The sequence below is a fragment of the Tribolium castaneum genome, chromosome 1, assembly GCF_031307605.1.
Source record: "Tribolium castaneum strain GA2 chromosome 1, icTriCast1.1, whole genome shotgun sequence".
Lineage (NCBI taxonomy): Eukaryota > Metazoa > Arthropoda > Insecta > Coleoptera > Tenebrionidae > Tribolium > Tribolium castaneum.
Window position 1 is genome coordinate 27455987 of NC_087394.1, and position 18353 is coordinate 27474339.

General features: G+C 37.1%; 1 protein-coding gene and 1 long non-coding RNA gene across 3 annotated transcripts in view; one reads left to right on the plus strand and one right to left on the minus strand.

Annotated features, from left to right (window-relative positions):
* LOC100142007 (Krueppel-like factor 6) overlaps positions 1-18353 on the minus strand; it is a 193115-nt gene that overhangs the window by 57304 nt on the left and 117458 nt on the right. For both annotated transcript variants that reach the window (XM_015977918.2, XM_008193862.3), the window contains exon 2: positions 8010-8646. In XM_015977918.2, coding sequence (XP_015833404.1) covers positions 8010-8646 — 637 coding nt within the window. The remainder of the gene's footprint in view (positions 1-8009; positions 8647-18353) is intronic.
* LOC135266409 (uncharacterized) lies at positions 12383-13304 on the plus strand. Its single transcript, XR_010334457.1, has 2 exons — positions 12383-13069; positions 13127-13304. It is a non-coding gene; the product is annotated as an uncharacterized LOC135266409 (long non-coding RNA).

Below are 18353 nucleotides of genomic sequence, written 5' to 3' on the forward strand. Positions count from 1 at the left end.
GCGAAATTATCAGTACCTGCATGAGCAGTGTCTGTTTAAATAGGATAATAATGACGTGAGTTAACAGTAAACGCCGTGCAATAAATTAACGTTATCATTTTTCCTTTAGTGATAGTTAATTACTACGTATCGCTTACATAAAACGAACAAATGTCATGTAAGTTGGAAATGAATAGAATCACACTTGGGAGAGATAACGAGCCAGGAGAAATTCCACATCCTATTACAATCGAAGCGTTTGTCTGATCATTTTCTATAATAGTTCGTGGATGTAAGTACATTACATACTTAAAGATTCGCCGTCTTATCCGACATTTACGACGCCGAGTAGTAGCAATAAAAGATACATTCGGAGTGTAATCATTCGAAAGCTCATCAAAAGCCCCGTTTTCCAATTTTGCAAAGTTGTTTAAGTAGAGACATTGTGCTTTTGGCGAAATTCGCTTTTTTGATTAATTTTTACATTTTCATGGCTCGTAAAATCGAAGCTGTTTTCTTCATGGCTCGCTCACAATACGCCTATCACCGATTTATGGTATTTTTTATCATCATCATAATAATTTTCCAAGTTCTTGAAACGATAAAAAACATCTTTTTATGCAAATGCGTCGATTTCCAAGTGCCACAATTGGAATATTATCTACAACGGAATCTCCCCCGTTTGAGGTGCGCCATAAATCCCGACAACACTGGAATTATTGTATTCAATTAACAAGTTTGAGAGCGATTATTATTGTATCGTTTTTCGGGCTGTTAATTTCGAGCGCCGCCGTTAATGATATTAAATGTGGACGGCCTCGAAGGTTGAGCATTAAACCTGCATAATTAGGCAAGACCCTTAAGCTGCGACATAACGACCAGATTTACTTAATACGGACATGCCGTTTGTCGCTTCCCAAGGGGGCCCCGGAATCATTAAAACGCCCGAATTATTCAAATCGGTCTCCGAGTCTTTGTTTATTCAGCGAATATCTGGTCTCGATTCGAAATAAAAGTGGCTATTTCGGATGTTTCGGGCGCTTCACCTTAATTACGATTATTAATGCACTCGACGAAAAGCAAACCGGATGCGCGACATTGCCAAGCACTATGGAACGTTTCCAACGATTCCGCATTTTATGTGTAAGCCGCCCAATTGATGTGTGCTTGGTTTTAGGCCGCGACTAAAAAGTGCGATTTTGTGTACGTTATGGACCAATGCAGCGACTTTAAGTGCATCTAACCGACTTAAGCAGCATACTTCCGTTCGAGAGCTCCATTGTGAGGGCTAAAACGGTCGTTCCAGTTGCTGTATACAATTTTATCCAGTATTGTGTCACCGATTTCCAACTGATGCAGTTTTTCAAACACTCGACGAGTATTAGCGCCATCAAATTCATGTCGGAGACGACCTTTTCCCATATAATCAATCCGATGCCAACAAGCACGAACAATACATTGCCTGCTCTTGCTTCAATTTATTCAGTCGACAGACGTAAAATTTCATATGCGTCTTATACGAAATCCCCAAATAAAACTATACGGATATAAAACGAATCAATTCGGATCGTTTCACTTGCGCGATTTTAATATTTATCATGGCTGCATTATACGGCGCGATCGCTGCTTGATGCACTTTTTTAATCTCTCATTTTCTACACATACTAATTGGGCTGCCATCACTTAAGGAGTGGTAAAAGTAACCACCAGAATTCAAATGCTAGTGTTAAATTTTTTCCATCTTGCTTCTTGTTCGAACAATAGTCTTTCAAATTTACCCAATCACACCTGAGGCAAGGATTGTGGCTGAAATCAGGAATCCGAGTGTTCTGAGAAAGAACGTGATAGCTACTGTCAATGTGACAAGTTTGATTAACTAAAATCAGTGTTGTTCGTTAATTGGGTTTATTTTATACTTCAGAGTTGTGAAAATAGAAAGAATTTACATTTTCAGCAAGCTAGAGCTGCAGTTCGTCTAATCTTGTTCGTCACATCCGAAAATTTGAAAATACTTGAATTTAGACCAACGATTGTGGACAGAGGTAGATTTACGACAGTTAATGCTTTCGTCAGAGACAAGCACATTGGAATTAATAGCTGTTGCCGGATGAAATACGAAATAATTGTGATCTGTTCAAAAATGTTAGAACATCATTGCTAAGACGAGTCGGTTTGTGAACACTCAGCAAGATGGTCACCGGTTTGAGCAATTGAGCATTTCCTATTCAAATTTAAGTAGGTAGTACTTGAAGTTTATTTAACAATAAATTCTTTTGAGATCGAAATTATTGTATAATTGTACGCCACTGAGTATTAATTGAAAGTAGAGTTCCTATATTGTTCCTATATTGAAATACGAAAATGCGTCTGTTGGAATGTGTGAGAAAGCAAATTGGAATAGAAATCAATGGTGTTACGTTTAAAATTTGTCGAAAAGTCAAATAAATTTCTTAAAAAATGTTTTTTTGATGTGAACTCCAGATTTTAAAAGAGATTTCTTTGTAAGTACAAGAATTTTACGTCTAAACTCTTCATCATAAACATTTTTTCCTTAACTGGTAATCATCGATGAAAGAGAGAGAAATTGAACCTTTCCTACCAAGTTTTACGTTTATTATTAACAAGCATTTGGAAAAGTGTTAAATAATGTTATGTACAAAAACTATGAGATTTTGGGAAATTGTCTATGCATTTACAAAATACGTAGGCACTTGAACCCAAAATTGGTTCTAATTTTTAGGAAATTTGAACCTATAGCTGCTTGGCCGCCTTTAGCATCTTCGTGAACTTTAGATTCTGCTTCATATTATGAAGTTATTGGAAATTCACGATTTTGTTACGTTTTTCATACGAGAACACCTTTAATATCATTTTTTAGAAAATTTAAAAAGACGACGGGAAATATGAAGGGTTCTTGATGACCAATTTTTGGGACGAGATGTTTAACTAAAAATTGTGACTAAAAGAATTGCGTTTTTAGCATTGAAGTATGTTTTAAGTTATGTATTTAATATTAAAATGAATATCGAAAAATTTCAGAAATGTGAACATTAATATTGGTAGGTATTCAATTATTTTCTTTTTTTAAATAGCAATCCCAAAATTTCTACGTTTTCTACGTCCCTGGTTAAATTTGACGTAAAATTATGTCATTTTATGCATTTGACAAAAATTATAACCTTGAAATTATTTTCGACATAAACCTCTGACATAAGTTATTATCAAAAATTTTAATAAAAAAGGATAGAAATATATACCTTATCCACATAATACAAAATTGGCTCGGTTTGACGTTCAATGTCCCAACTCTCCCAATAAAGGAACTCTAATTGAAAGTTGTTGTCAGATGTGACAGTTTTTCTTTTGCAAATAGACTACTTGATACATCAAAAAGAGTGATAAATAAATCGTGTTCCCCAACTGGCCATTTTTAGGTTTCTCTAGTTCTTCACAGCATGATAAAAAGAAAAATGCAAACGCATAATAATACTTTTCTGACTCCTGTGAGTTCGCAGTAAAGCGATGGCAGTCCATTTACCGAACACGCTCAAAATCAAAAGATGCGCCTTTTCTTGGGTTTTCGCGAAGAAATGTTTTGTAGTGGGAAAAAGTGCATTAGAATAACCGCCAGTTGGACCGCTAGACAAAGGGATGAGGGCAAAACTTAGCGACTCCTCGAGCTCCTATTTGTAATTCTAGGTGTGGTATCTCCGTGCATAATCTCGCAAGTTTTTGTCGAGTAGCGCAAAACTTTGCATACGTTCTTGCCGTAGTAACAAGCAAAGTGTAATAACAATGATTAAGTGAAGCCAAAGTGGCTTAAAGTAATTTAAAATTGACAATAGACGTGTAATGAATGCCGCTTCAAATATGCTTTTATGTCGGAATTACATTAACATGAACTTACATGTAGCACACTCGAAAGATCTTGAGGGAGGGTTTTAAATGAATTTAAATTGTATCTGGTGTATCTAAGGTATAAGAGCAACTCTCATCCCTTAACAACGCGGTGGTGGCGTTTATTCAAAGGGAGGGAGTTATAGCAAGTGCGCGTCAAGAAATTAGCAAAGGAATTAAAATTAATGGCTCCCTTGCTACTTCTGTTCAACGTCTAGCATTTCATGTAGGCGACAAACAAACCGACTCTCCGAGGATCGACTTTGAATTACTCCAAGACTCGCTGAATTGCATTGTGTTCCAACTCGCACCTTTTCCACGTAAATATTATTTACTCAAATGTACACTTCTGACAGATGAAATTTAACGTGTGCGTGCGGTTATAAATTGCTCACGGACCCTCTGACAGCTCCATCCTCGATTGTTGACGAAATCTCGGAACAAATTTTAACGGACCATTGAAAACGTGAGACACACGACCAAGGACCTATTTATGCAAACCGGCGCCGTAAAAAGAGAATCTCAGACCGGTCCTTGTGTATCTGCTAGTTTGCGATTATTACATTATTAAAGGGTTGTTAAAGTCCAAGAAATGCAGCCCCGCTCGAATCTCCATGACGACGCATTGTCGGCTGCTTCCGGGGAGATGGTCCAAGAATATTCCGTTGGTGATTTAATGTTTTGTCTAAAACGCATCATGGTATTGATTATTCAAAACGCTCCCCGGATCGGTTCTGACGGAAATGTCCATTAATCCCTGACTCGGTTCCAGTTTGCACATTGACCATGACACGAACCAGCAGGTCCACGGCACGGACGCCGCTGATGCCGTACTTAATACCAAGTAATCTCCGCAGCTGAATTGCTGTTCGTAGGCTCTAACACGTTGAGTAATGCAAAGAGGATTAGGAGCTGTTAAGGCTAAAGGTATCCGGAAATAACAATAACAATTTATGGACCTTGTAAGATTCTTTTTTAATCAGACGTTGAAATTTGGGTCTGCGCGCGGAGCTGGTGCACGTCTTGTGGATTTTTGAGCGGAATGTGGATGAATAATAATTTCTAATTCTTGTTGTTATGAGAAATGCAATTAAAGATGCAATTACGGCGAGCGTTATGAACAACGGTGCCGGAGGCGGTGATGCATGCGGGTTTTGCAGTTATGTCCGGACTTCCCGCGATGACGACGGAGTTAACCGGCCATTACTGCGCTGCAACTATTATAATTACAACCGCTGACAAACAGTCCGACGAGACGAAGATCTGCTCGTGACACATCACCGGACACGGCTCCCCAAGCGGCCATTATTAAATTTATACACTATAGAAACTCATCGCCGAAACGAAAACTCGTTAAGAAATACAATGTAGCGAAGAGAGGGGTTCAACCGCTTGATTTCGGCATTTCCAATTGTGCACAAAAGGGAAAAAATTAGGCGCCGACTTTTAAGAATACACTCAATTTTGTGCGTTCGGCTCATCGTAGGTTACCGACGAGGTGCACACAATAAACGAAAGAAAACAAATAGGTGTTTGTCTCACACAAACCATTTAAAAAAAACAGTAACACAAGAATCACCACTTCATGATTTTTTATCAATAAACATTGATGCAATGATGTACATAATGTGTTCGGCGCTAAGTAATTTTCAAGTTTTGACCATTTTTAAAGCGTCCCCAAAGCGTTTCCGGGCAAAAGTTCTGAAATTATAAATTGGCTTTTTCCGGACCCGATATCCATAGCCCGAAGTCACCCAAAATGCATTAAAATTGACGAATAATCATCAAAAAAGTTTGAATATGCCGAGCTTTATAAGCGATTGTTTTCGAGTTATTAATCTATTTACAAAATTTGTGTAGCGCTCCTGGGTTGAATTTTTAAAATAAAAAACGGTTTGTTTAAGAGCCTAGAGGGAGCCTAGAGCCTTTTAGGGAGCACCCTAAAGTTGACAAAGTCCAATCGTTTGAGAGATTCGAATATTGTATCTACAATCGATAGTTTTCGAGTACCTAAACTAAACTAAACCTATAAAAAATAGAAAATTTTTTGTATCTGCAGACGAAGCTATGAAGCTTTATGGCTCCAACTATTGCCTTCAGGTTTTTGCTGTTTGGTAGTTAATTGAAGGTAGACCTCGTTGGTGTTTTCAGTTTTGCTTTGGACATCATAGTTTTGATCAAAAATTATTGTTAAAACAATAAATTTGTTGGATTATCAATGAATCTCCCAAATATCGTTTGTTTTGGATTACAAAAAATGGTTTTCTATACATGAAATTCTCTGTAAAATACAATCCAATTCTTAACCGTTTTAGAACTTTTCGAAATCGTTTCGGGCGAAATTTTTGAAATACTGCATTGCCTTAAGAAATTAACGCACCAAACTGAAACTTTCAAAAATACTTAATTTTTTTTCTTAATAGGTAGTGTATTATCAAATAATCTCGTCAAAAGGAGAAAATTTTATACTCTATTATCTTCTGAAAGAAGAAGATGAAAATATAAAATAATGATCACATTGGAAACGCCTTTATTGACAGTTTTTCAAGAGTGCTCAGTGGTCAAGCTTATTTAAAACAATATGTCCCGACAAACAAGACATCTGTAAAGGGATGATTGTGTTCTAGAGGTTACATTACATAAAAAAGAATAGTGCTAACGCAGGATAGCTCAGAGATTTGGTGTCTCGCGTACATACAATTCAAGAATAATTCAATATAAAGAAATACAAGTGATCATAATTATTCGAAGACGTGGTCAAGGCAGAAATCGTTTGTAACGGCAAAAAGTCCAAAAATTCAATTGTAAGAGGTTGATAAACTAAATATCATTGGTCAAAAATCAATAGAAGCGAAAGCTCTTTAAATGCGCACATGAAGCTTTTCGCTGTGAACAACAGGAATGTTATTGCAGGAAGGTACATTATGGAGATTCTAGAAGATCGTGGAGTACCGTTTGCTACATTTATTGGTGGCAACATACGAACTTTGTCTCGAGGGAGCTAAAATTGCCGCTATGGTGTAGCCACCACAAAGTGTAGACTTAAACTCAATTGAACACAGATGGGACAAATGCTTATGAGGATGAGAAAGAAGCCTTCCAACCAAACAACTTAAAAGTCGATGGACAGCAACTGGTTCAAAGCTCCGAAGAACTGGACCAGAATGAAATTAAGTCGCAAATTTTAAGTACGGGCCAACGTTTTCAAGCCACAAAGTAAAAACATTAGTATCTTCTTGTCAACCGTTAAAATTTGTTCTTCAGTGATTAGTGTTTTTTGTGCTCAATTTTGTATGTAAGAGCGTTACAGCTACTTTAATATTGAATACTTTTCGTTAATTTCGTAAAGTATGACTAACTCCTGCTTTAGTTCCTTGAAGCAGTGTCGGTTTTTTCTGAGAAATCATCTACAACGCTTCGAAATCGATGAAAAATCCGAATATACCAAGATTAGAGCCGACAGTTCTCGACTTAGTAATGTATTAAAAAAAATGTTTTGCGTTTCTGATAAATAATTTAGACATTATAAATCGAATTTTTGGGAGCCCGGAATTGTCTTCCCCAGGAAATATGGCCTCAGCCAATGCAAACTTTAGCCCGAAAATCGATATTTCGATTAGCCGGATTTTCTCGCCCAGCTTTAAAATTCCTTAAGTTTTAGTACGGTAGCGTCTATTAGTACATTCGCTTTTCTGCAGATACATAAATCTAACAACTTGTAGACTTGTGACTTCATAAGGATACGCTAACTTTGCTAGCAATATCTCTACAGCAGGAAGTCAGGAACTTAATAATTCTTCGTGATTTTATAAGCGTCTTAAGTATCTCCTATTTTTTATAATACCAGAATAACACTAACTTTACCTCTTTACCACGAGGTACAAAGGTAAAACTATCAGTTGGTTCATTGCAATAGTATTGTTTTTTCATTTACTCGTATTAACTTGGTGGTCAAGTAGTACCCACTTGTAAATTGCAGCTGAAATGTTCTCGTATGTGTTTGCAATTTTTGGAACATGCACCAACTTTGTGCAAAAAAGTTGAGAAAAGGTGGCCCAATTTTTCCCCTTTACCCAATGCATTTGGCATATAATCCGAGCATAATTTAACAAATAGAATGAGGCGCGGCTCACCTGTGTGTGTTCTTTGGTGCGCCTTGAGATGTGAGCTCTTGGTGTAGACCTTCTTGCAGCCGAGAAATTGGCACTTGTGTATCCTTCGTTTGGAGTCAGGCGAATGGTCGAGTCGATGCTTGACCGTCGTCGTGGAAGCGGGTGAAGAAACGGGACTCTGTGTGGTTCTGGGGACGACCGATATGTACCTTGCCAGTCCTCTAACCCGCACAATGGCATTCCGCGACACACTGCCCACCCGTAGTCCGCAAACGTCCAATTCGCTCGCACTCGAACTTCCGTTACTGTGGCCCGGGCCGGATTCGGGACTCGATGGCGGCGTCAACGTCGCCGGATTCCTCGCCACCAGCCGCAGCTGCAGCGCATCGCCGGCGTCAGCGTGCACTCGCCCTTCGAAGGCGTCGTCCTCGTCCTCCTCGTCGTCGAGGGGCTCCTGCTTCACGAGCACGGCGCACGACAGCGCCCCCTCGTCCCAGGAGCACGGCGAACTCGCCGAACTGAACGCGTCCAAGTGACGGTCACTATAGTCCTCTATACAATTCACTCCGTATAACGTCCTTTCCATGTCCGATGGCAACTTTTTAAACGACTGCATCTTCGGCTCGTCCTTCAGGTAGCGCTCCATCTCGTAGCACGTCTGCAACAATTAGCAACTTGAAGGCAAATCGATACAAATTGACCGCAGTAAGTTGATCGCTGATGCGGAGACAGTCAGTCTGTCTCAATTCGTCGGAGCACCGATGCTTTTCAATTAGAAAAAGCGCACCAACTATGGGCAAAATGCCATTTGGCCTACTCTCGCGTGCTTTATGGCCCCCGCTGCAAATATCGCATCTGTCGCACAAGTTCAACTTTTGGTTTGAGCAATGAGGTTTGTTCCATTGAATTCACCGGCTTTTTTCCTGTATTATACCAACATTTAACGAGATCTAAAGTTATAACATTTTTTGCAAACAATTGGGATAAGTATTTCTTATAGTTTTAAAATTTTTTGCAAAAAATTAAGATAGGTATTTCTTATAGTGGAAAATTTTATTCAACAAAAAAAACTCATAACTCGAAAACTAAAAGTCGTAGAGCGATGCGGTTTGTTCCATTGAATTCAGCGGCTTTTTTTCTGTATTATACCAACATTTAACGAGATCTAAAGTTATAACATTTTTTGCAAAAAATTAAGATAGGTATTTCTTATAGTGGAAAATTTTATTCAATAAAAAAATTCATAACGCGAAAACTAAAGGTCGTAGAGCAACGCGGTTTGTTCCATTGAATTCAGCGTCTTTTTTTCTATATTATACCAACATTTAACGAGATCTAAAGTTATAACATTTTTTTGCAAATAATTAAGATAAGTATTTCTTATAGTGGAAAATTTTATTCAACAAAAAAAACTCATAACTCGAAAACTAAAAGTCGTAGAGCAATGCGGTTTGTTCCATTGAATTCAGCGGGTCTTTTTTCTGTATTATACCGACATTTAACGAGATCTAAAGTTATAACATTTTTTGCAAAAAATTAAGATAGGGTATTTCTTATAGTGGAAAATTTTATTCAATAAAAAAATTCATAACGCGAAAACTAAAAGTCGTGGAGCAACGCGGTTTGTTCCATTGAATTCAGCGGCTTTTTTTCTGTATTATACCAACATTTAACGAGATCTAAAGTTATAACATATTTTGCAAAAAATTAAGATAGGTATTTCTTATAGTGGAAAATTTTATTCAACAAAAAAAAGTTCATAACTCGAAAACTAAAAGTCGTAGAGCAATGCGGTTTGCTCCAGTGAATTCAGCGGCTTTTTTTCTGTATTATACCAACATTTAACGACATCTAAAGTTTTAAAATTTTTTGCAAAAAATTAAGATAGGTATTTCTTATAGTGGAAAATTTTATTCAACAAAAAAAATTCATAACTCGAAAACTAAAAGTCGTAGAGCAATGCGGTTTATTCCATTGAATTCAGCGGCTCATTTTCTGTATTATACCAACATTTAACGAGATCTAAAGTTATAACATTTTTTGCAAAAAATTAAGATAGGTATTTCTTACAGTGGAAAATTTTATTCAACAAAAAAAACTCATAACTCGAAAACTAAAAGTCGTAGAGCAATGCGGTTTGTTCCATTGAATTCAGCGGCTCATTTTCTGTATTATACCAACATCTAACGAGATCTAAAGTTTTAAAATTTTTTGCAAAAAATTAAGATATGTATTTCTTATAGTGGAAAATTTTATTCAACAAAAAAATTCATAACTCGAAAACTAAAACTCGTAGAGCAATGCGGTTTGTTCCATTGAATTCAGCGACTTTTTTTCTGTATTGTACCAACATTTAACGAGATCTTAAGTTTTACAATTTTTTGCAAAAAATTAAGATAGGTATTTCTTATAGTGGAAAATTTTATTCAACAAAAAAACTCATAACTCAAAAACTAAAAGTCGTAGAGCAATGAGGGTTGTCCCATTGCATTTAACGGCTCATTTTCTGTATTATACCAACTTTTCACGAGATTTAAAATTTACCTTCAAAGTGATGAAAAACAATTTTTTTTAAACCCACTTCAGCAAATTTTTATGGACTTCTTACAAAGGTTGTTAAAAGTCCACGAAAAGTCCATATGTTCGAATTTTTTATGTTTGATTTTTTCAATTTTCGTCGCAGTTTTTGTCAATTTTGGGTACCCGGAACATTTGTCGAGCAATAGCTCCGGAACTATCAGAGATAACATCAAGTGTATTATCGTTGGAAAGCTCTTTAAATTAGCTAATTTTTTCAAAAAAAATTATTGTTCTCCGACTAATAGTTTTCGAGCAAATTGGAGACAAATGCAAAAATTGGTAAAATTTTAAAAAATTGATAACCAAAAAACTATTGAGAATTTGGCAATTTTCTCGATGCCAATCGATTCCCCGGATCATTTTGCATAGGCATTATGGATCAAAACAGTTCCACTTTTTCGAATAGTTTAGTCATAAATAAGAAAATAAAAAAAAATAAAAAAAAGTTAACACCCCCCCTTAAAATCGAAAATAAACCGGGGAGCGTTCCGCTATCAGTAGTTGACCCAAATCAGGGCAAGTCCCGCGCCGATTGTTAATGACCTAATATCCGGCTCAGAGACGTCTCCAATTGTCTTATCGCTGTCGCCCCCGTAATTCGACTTAGTCTTTGAGATTTTCGACAAGAGCGTCATTAAGACATACAAGCCCGAATTTAATACATCCGTCCCCTTCCGCCGCTCCGAATGCGCTCCCTAAATTAATTTTAATGCTCATTAATTACAAAACAGGCAGTGTTTTGCGCCCCGTCAACCCGGCCACAATAACGACAGCGAGGTCTCAAAACTTCCCCTTGTATTTATAATCCACCGGGTATAGCAAAAATACGTTAAGACGCCGGCGATTCAAGGTCTTAATTAGCCAAGCACTGTAAAAACGTTATTAAGCCCTCTACGTTTCCGTTTACGGTAATGCAAAAGTAATGAACTCCTAATTATGTAATGGTGGTGTAAACCAATAAGCCCAAGTCCCAATAAAGGATTAAATAAACTTCACGGGGGTACGAGCGTGCCTTATCAGGCGGCGCAATTTCAGAACCTTGGAGAAGACGTGAATTTTATGCGATCACCCGAAAAGACGTAATTTTCTAACAACGAAAAAGCCAAACATGTTGGTCTAGCTGTGTTTAGAGTAATAAAGAGGCGAAAATGTGGCTTTTAGAAGTACTTGGCACGCACCTTATGTTAGTTTGTCGATTATTGTTTATTTCTCTTCTTTTTCGTCGTGGGGAAGCGATAAACCCACTATACTCACTGAATCCCGGTTAGAATAAAACTGCTCGTCGTTGCGGAAAAAGGATTACGATTAATCGGAGGATTTTATAGCGTTGTGAGCACGTATACAAATCATTTCACTTAATTTATCAGCTCCCTGTTTAAATGGACCGATCGCTGCGAAAACTGCATACTTTCGGTCCGGACTCGTCCCACTATAAAAATTATAATGGCAAAATAAATAAGGAACTAAATTTGTACTACCTTTTAATTAATTCGAGTCGTCTTTTAGATGAAAAAATACCGTGGAAATATGAAAAATTTTTATTAATTAGAGCGATTTTTAATTGTAGAAAAGACAAAATATTATCAAAAACCAAACATACAATTTTGTAATTTCGTCAGAAAATTATAGAAATAAGTTTCAAACAGAATAATTATTTTTTTGGCAAAACAATTAGATGTTTGTTCAGTTTGAAAAAAAATACATTAAAACAATCTTACGTTTTTCTTTTACATAGACCAGAAAACTCAAAAGATTTAAGGTAAATATGTTAGTCCGAAGGTACCTGGTAATGCACATGTCGTAGGCTAATTGTAAAATTAGGCGTACTATAAAATGTCTAACCAGTTTTCGTCTTAATGTAAAATGGTTTTTAATGACATTTAGACGTCTTGTAAAAGAACGGAAAAAATTATCAAACATTTTATAAAATTCCACTTTCTATTGTAATTAGGTAATTTAATAATAAATTACTTATTGTAAGTGAATTAAACCATTGTTTATTTACGAGAAGAAAATTTAATACCACGAGCGCAAGCGAGTGGATTAATTCTTCGAGCAAATTAATAGGTTTAATTCACGTGTCGTATATATTTTTTTATTCAATTTTGACCAAAATTTACCAAAAAATGCAAGAAAATTTCCATAACAACGAGTTGTTTATTTATTTGCAAAAGTGCGAGAATTGTAACGCGTATGGAAAAAATGGCTAGAATCAGCGATTTTAAAGAGGAAAACCAGGTTTTCGTGCCTGAATTGGTCATTCAAGAAGCTTCAGAAGCTATAAATAAAGTGGTGCCAGCAAAATCTAAACAATTATACGAAAAAGAGTATTCAAATTTTTGTGAATGGAGGAAGCGGAAGGATGCAAAGGGAGTAGACGAGAGAATAATTTTGGCTTATATTTCTGAACGATCCAAAAATGCAAAATCTTCGTCATTGTGGGCGTATTATTCCCAACTGAAGAAAATGTTATCTGTTAAAGAAAATATCGTTATAAGCAGGTTTGTGAGGATTATATTGTTTATAATAAGTTTTGAACTAATAAATAATTGATGTAGATTTCATCAGGTATCTGCTTTCTTAAAACAACACTCTGTAGGGCACAGACCAAAGAAATCTAAAGTCTTCAGCTTCGAAGAAATGGAAAAGTTTTTAGACACTGCTTCAGATGATGAATATTTGCTGAAAAAAGTGGTTCTAATTGTGGGAGTTTTTGGAGGCTGTAGAATTGGAGAATTGTAACATTTATTTTAAATAAAAGTATTTGTTGGTATTCATTAAAGTTATTTAAATCAATAGTGGAATAATTTTTAAATAAATAAAAATAAAAATAATAATATAAAAAAAATAAAAATAAATCACTACTTATGCGTGTTACTATGGCATCAATAATGTCACTTTATATTGCCAAAATTGAATAAAAAAAAAAAAATTGCACCCCAATTTAAATGTATTTGTCGACAAACATCCTTTTATATCCAAAGAACTATAAACACTCTGATAAAGAAAGTTGTTATTTTCACTTATTTTACTCGTAAGTTCTACCATCACTGCTTTCAGGTTATCAGCCTCTGAAATACTTATTTTCACAACTATCAATTCACCCTGTAGTATTTTAATTTTGAGTTTTTTTTTTCTACACCAATGAGTTATCAGCGGAAATTTTTCGTATTTCTTGATAATACCTTTATTAATAACCCTTTATTAATAATGGTATTGCTTTCTGTGCCTTCCAGCATTTTAAAACGATAATTTATAACATAAATTTAATGTTCAAAGAATAAATTTCAATAGTACTGACTTGCGCATTATAATACGCCTAGATAATTTAGGTTCATTTCAGTCGAATTGTAGAAGAACCATAAGTATTTTACTATAAGACTACTTAGGCGTTTTATAATACGCCTAAATTCTCAGTCACAGTATAAAAAGTCGACATTTATTCATTCATTTACAATTTGTAGTCGTTTACAATATGACTAGACTTTTTATAATACGCCTAATTTTACAATTAGCCTCCGACATACACACACTATCTAAAAATGTGTGTTCACAGATCAAGTCAAGACTAGTGGATGGTATTCGTAATCAACCAACTCATTTTTTGTTAAATATTAGAACTATTGGTCTTTTAAAATTTACGTTTTTCAATTTTTGAATGATATTTTTTAAGGAGCAACATTTAATAATGCGATATTGCCATTTTGGCGTCAATCACGTTATTATCAAAATACAAAAAGTGTATCTACCTATCTAAAAGTTTAAATCCAGTTGAGAGTTGTGTATTTAAAAAAATTGTCGGAGCATTTTTACCCACTGTATTCCACGAGGTATAATAGAACCACATTGGAGGGTTTCAGTGTAAGTCAAATAAGAAAAATTGAATTTAGTTTATAAAAATATAGCAAAATTTGCACAAGTCAAAAGCAGAATCGTTATTGAACGAGTTAGACGATCAATATCGATGTAGTAACTTTTGGACTACAAAAGTTATTTGACGAAAAGTGACTTATGGTGATTGTTTTCTGCCCCCCATTTATAGTAGTTGTACTCCGAATGTAACTCGCTACCCACCTGTAGTATCACAGTTCGAAATAAATGACACGGCCAAGGACCAAAGTGGAGTTTCGTGATAGTCTCCAAGTGAGACAGTTCCACGAACGATGATGTAACTTTGCTAATAAACATCCTACTAAAATAGATATGACAGGAATGGAATGCTACAATTAACAGCTCGAAATCATACTTTGCAAAGTTGGGCGATGCAAAATGATTGTGACCAAACTATGGCATGGCTGAAAGTAACGTAATGCAGGTAATTGATTGTGGGAGCAGACTACGGAAATATCAAACATGCTCTTGTCATTCCGAATGAAGAGCTTTATGTGTAAGCGGAGGGATTGATTGGGTGACTAACTCAATAATAGAGTCTGTGCATGCTATGATAACATTGTTGTCAAAACTACAACATTGTAGTAGCGGAGAGCACCTGCCAGAATGTACGCAGATTAGGCGGGTTGTCGAAAAATCGCCAAGTTTGGGATCTGGAAAAGCAGTGACCCAAACAAACGGCCAAGTCACTCCGTACATTCGGCAACAATGCGGTCATCAGTTCGCCAACCGCCGCCGATCGGAAGTTCAGAGACGGCTTGACAAACTCAATAGACCTGTCCCAACAAAAGCGGTATTCATTGTTTGTCGATTCCTGACCAACAACTTTTAATTCGACGTTCCACAAATAAAACTTGGGAAACATTTCAGACATCTCGCTTAATAAAAACATCTCGCTTCCTCTTCTTCGAGGCGATGATGGTGTTTGAGTTTCGATGCAAAGAACTCCAAGTAATTCCGATAATGCGATTATACTTTTGTTATTGTTAAGACAGGCATATTTTAATTAAAACTCCGGCTTGTTTTTGCAAACAAGCTCAGACCATTTGCATAGCGGTTCCTTTTGAATATTCCATAAATACCCAACTTTAATCACCTTTCGGGCGAGGGACCAACACTCACGAGAAGTGCAATTTTTGCTTTGTTGTTGCTGCTAAGTATCCATCAGTTAATATTTATTTGCATGGAGCGGGCGGACTCCTCGTACGCTTCAAAGTATTGCACCGTCGACGAATTCCCAGTGGGGTCGTATTTCTCCCGATTCGCTCGTCTGGTTCCTGCGGGAGTCGTGCAGCCCCTAATACCCGAACTAAGGTGAGACCCTCACCTAATGCGTTCTTTATATGCATTGAGGCCAAAGAAAGGCCTATTATTCGCAAACACGTCGTGTTCTCGCCATCAAATCATCGACTTTGTAAATGAATTAAGGCAGAATGCAAGCGAGCGCTGTTTCGCGTCTCAAAGCTTTCAACAAAAGCAAAAGTTTGGAAACACAAACACAGAGTCAAGTACTTTTCTCTCGGTGCATTGTGGTATTGACATCAAACATAATGCATCCAATTTCACTACAGCGAACATATCTGAGGGCAGATATCTTGTAGACTTTGTCGAATCCCGTACACAAACAGCGCTTCCTGTGAAGCAATTGTTTCGCGGATCGCAAACACATCAAACGGCAAACAAGTCGGGGATTGTTGACGGAAAATTTCGGAGTACCTAATTAGAACTGCTCCATTTGGAGGCGCGATTTTTCCTCGATAAACCCGACCGGTGATAAAATTTTCCGCGCAGTGAACGGGAACTGAAGACCTTTTTAATTCCACTCCCGTGTTTATATTATCTCGGAGTGGAGCGGACCTGCTGTACGTAAGAGTCTAATTGAAAGTGAAGTTGAAACGCAATTAAAACGTTGCTTGATAACAATTCTTATAATTCAATTACTCGAAAGTTGGACAGTTTTCTGAAAGCCTCTTATTTTCGCCCAAAACTAAGCAATTCGCCCCGACAGATACAATAGCTCCGTAATATTACATTGTCGAAAGTTATAATTCTCTCACCCCGAACTCGGCGTTGTATGGATTGATAATAAAGTAGATTTGCGCAACTGTTACTGCGGTATTTTATTGGTTTTCGAATGTCATTATGCAAGTTTTATCTGATCCGAATCGGTTGCGGGCCGGCTCGCCGCTATTTTCCTCCACGTCTCCAATCCACATGTTTTCTCCTTCTCCATTCGTACTCCAGACCGGATAATTGTAATAGGGGCCGATGGGGCAAATTGAGCCTTTGGGAAGAATTAAACCGGTCCATCATAGCGGTGACGCATGCCCCTAATGAGATTTCAATTCTTCTTTTCTCTTTCGGCGTAATGTATGGCTAGTGCAGGAAACTTAATTTAATGGGGGAAGACTTGCTCCTTTTGGTTGTCTAGCAATGTCAGCAACGTTAACGGTAGTCGCTCTCTAAGTAACTGCATTTATTTATACACATCACATGCCAGACACACCGCAGCCATTTTAATTTATCTTCCCTTCTAATAAAGTACAAGTGGCTCCACAATGCATACGCAATGAGGTCTGATCTAATGAAAAATAGTTGAAATATGGCCTGTATGAGACTTGACGGATGGAAAACGAGATATGAATACAGACGTCGTCACCACGTCTAAGACATCGCAGCGGTGCGTGTTTTGCATCTCGCCCGAAATTCACCCCATCGACCCGAATATCCAGCTCCTGGCCATAATTAACCGGAAAAACGCGACAAAAACTCAGTTTTTTGAACAAGAAAGTTCAAAAACGATCGGCTTTAAAAATGCGCGCCCTGTATTTAGGTTTTGCGGTTTTCGCAAGAATGGGCCAGACTGTGTAGTTGTAGAAAAAAGTTTGGGGTAAAATATGAAAATTTTGTCCCCGGGAGTGGAATATGAAACGAGGGAATGAATTTTAAAGATGGTCGGAAAAAGAAAGGGAAGAGTATGTTTCGGTTAGTGGAAGACACAATGTTTACGATACTCGGTGGGAGGAATATTTTAAGAGAGCGTTTCAGTGCATATAATGTTTTCCCTGGATACACATTGATGGTTGCAGGCCGTCTCTCGGTACGGTTGGTGGAAGAGTTTGCAGGAAAAAGCCATAAATAGCGACAGGAAATTTAACGGATTCCGGTTTAAAGTGAAAAAAGTGAATTACGAGTAGGAACAAACAGAAACAAGAACACTTCACAGTACCTCCGAACGGCGGGCGTCCTTTCCGGAGCTCGAATAAAATATAAAGTTAATTAACGAGCAAAGCGAGTAATATCTGAATATAAATTACAACATTAGCTGCTTCTAAAGGCATCGATAAATATTCATATATCGTTTCGGTGAAGTTGGGGACTGAAGCTCTAGCTCGATTACGAAACCAAATTGTAAAAATGACATTATAAAGCACTTAACATTTTAAATAGTCGGGAAGAAGTTGATTGGGGAGCGTGAGGAAGGAGTTCATTGGGATTCCGTTGGTGGAGTTTAGAGAGTAAGTACATTCATGGAGAGATCAAGAGGAAGGAGCATTTAATTCTGGATGTAACACGTCGGTGAGACTGGAGGTTTTGATAAAGTCCTCGTGCACGTCCGTCAGAGGAGAAGATATAAGCCCCTTGGAAAAATAATAACTTTTCCAGTTACTCGTGGGATTTGCGAAAGTGTGCGCTGCCGGCGCAAGACGTGACATGGGAGCCACAATGCGTCCACGCCGACACCAGAAAACTTTCTTACACCGACTCGAAGAATAGGTTACCAAACAAGAAAAGATGAAAAAAGCACGAGAGTCGAGAGAGGACTATAAATGACGGCGAAATTGCGCACTGTAACGAATATCGACGTGCCACAATAATTCCACGTTTTCGACT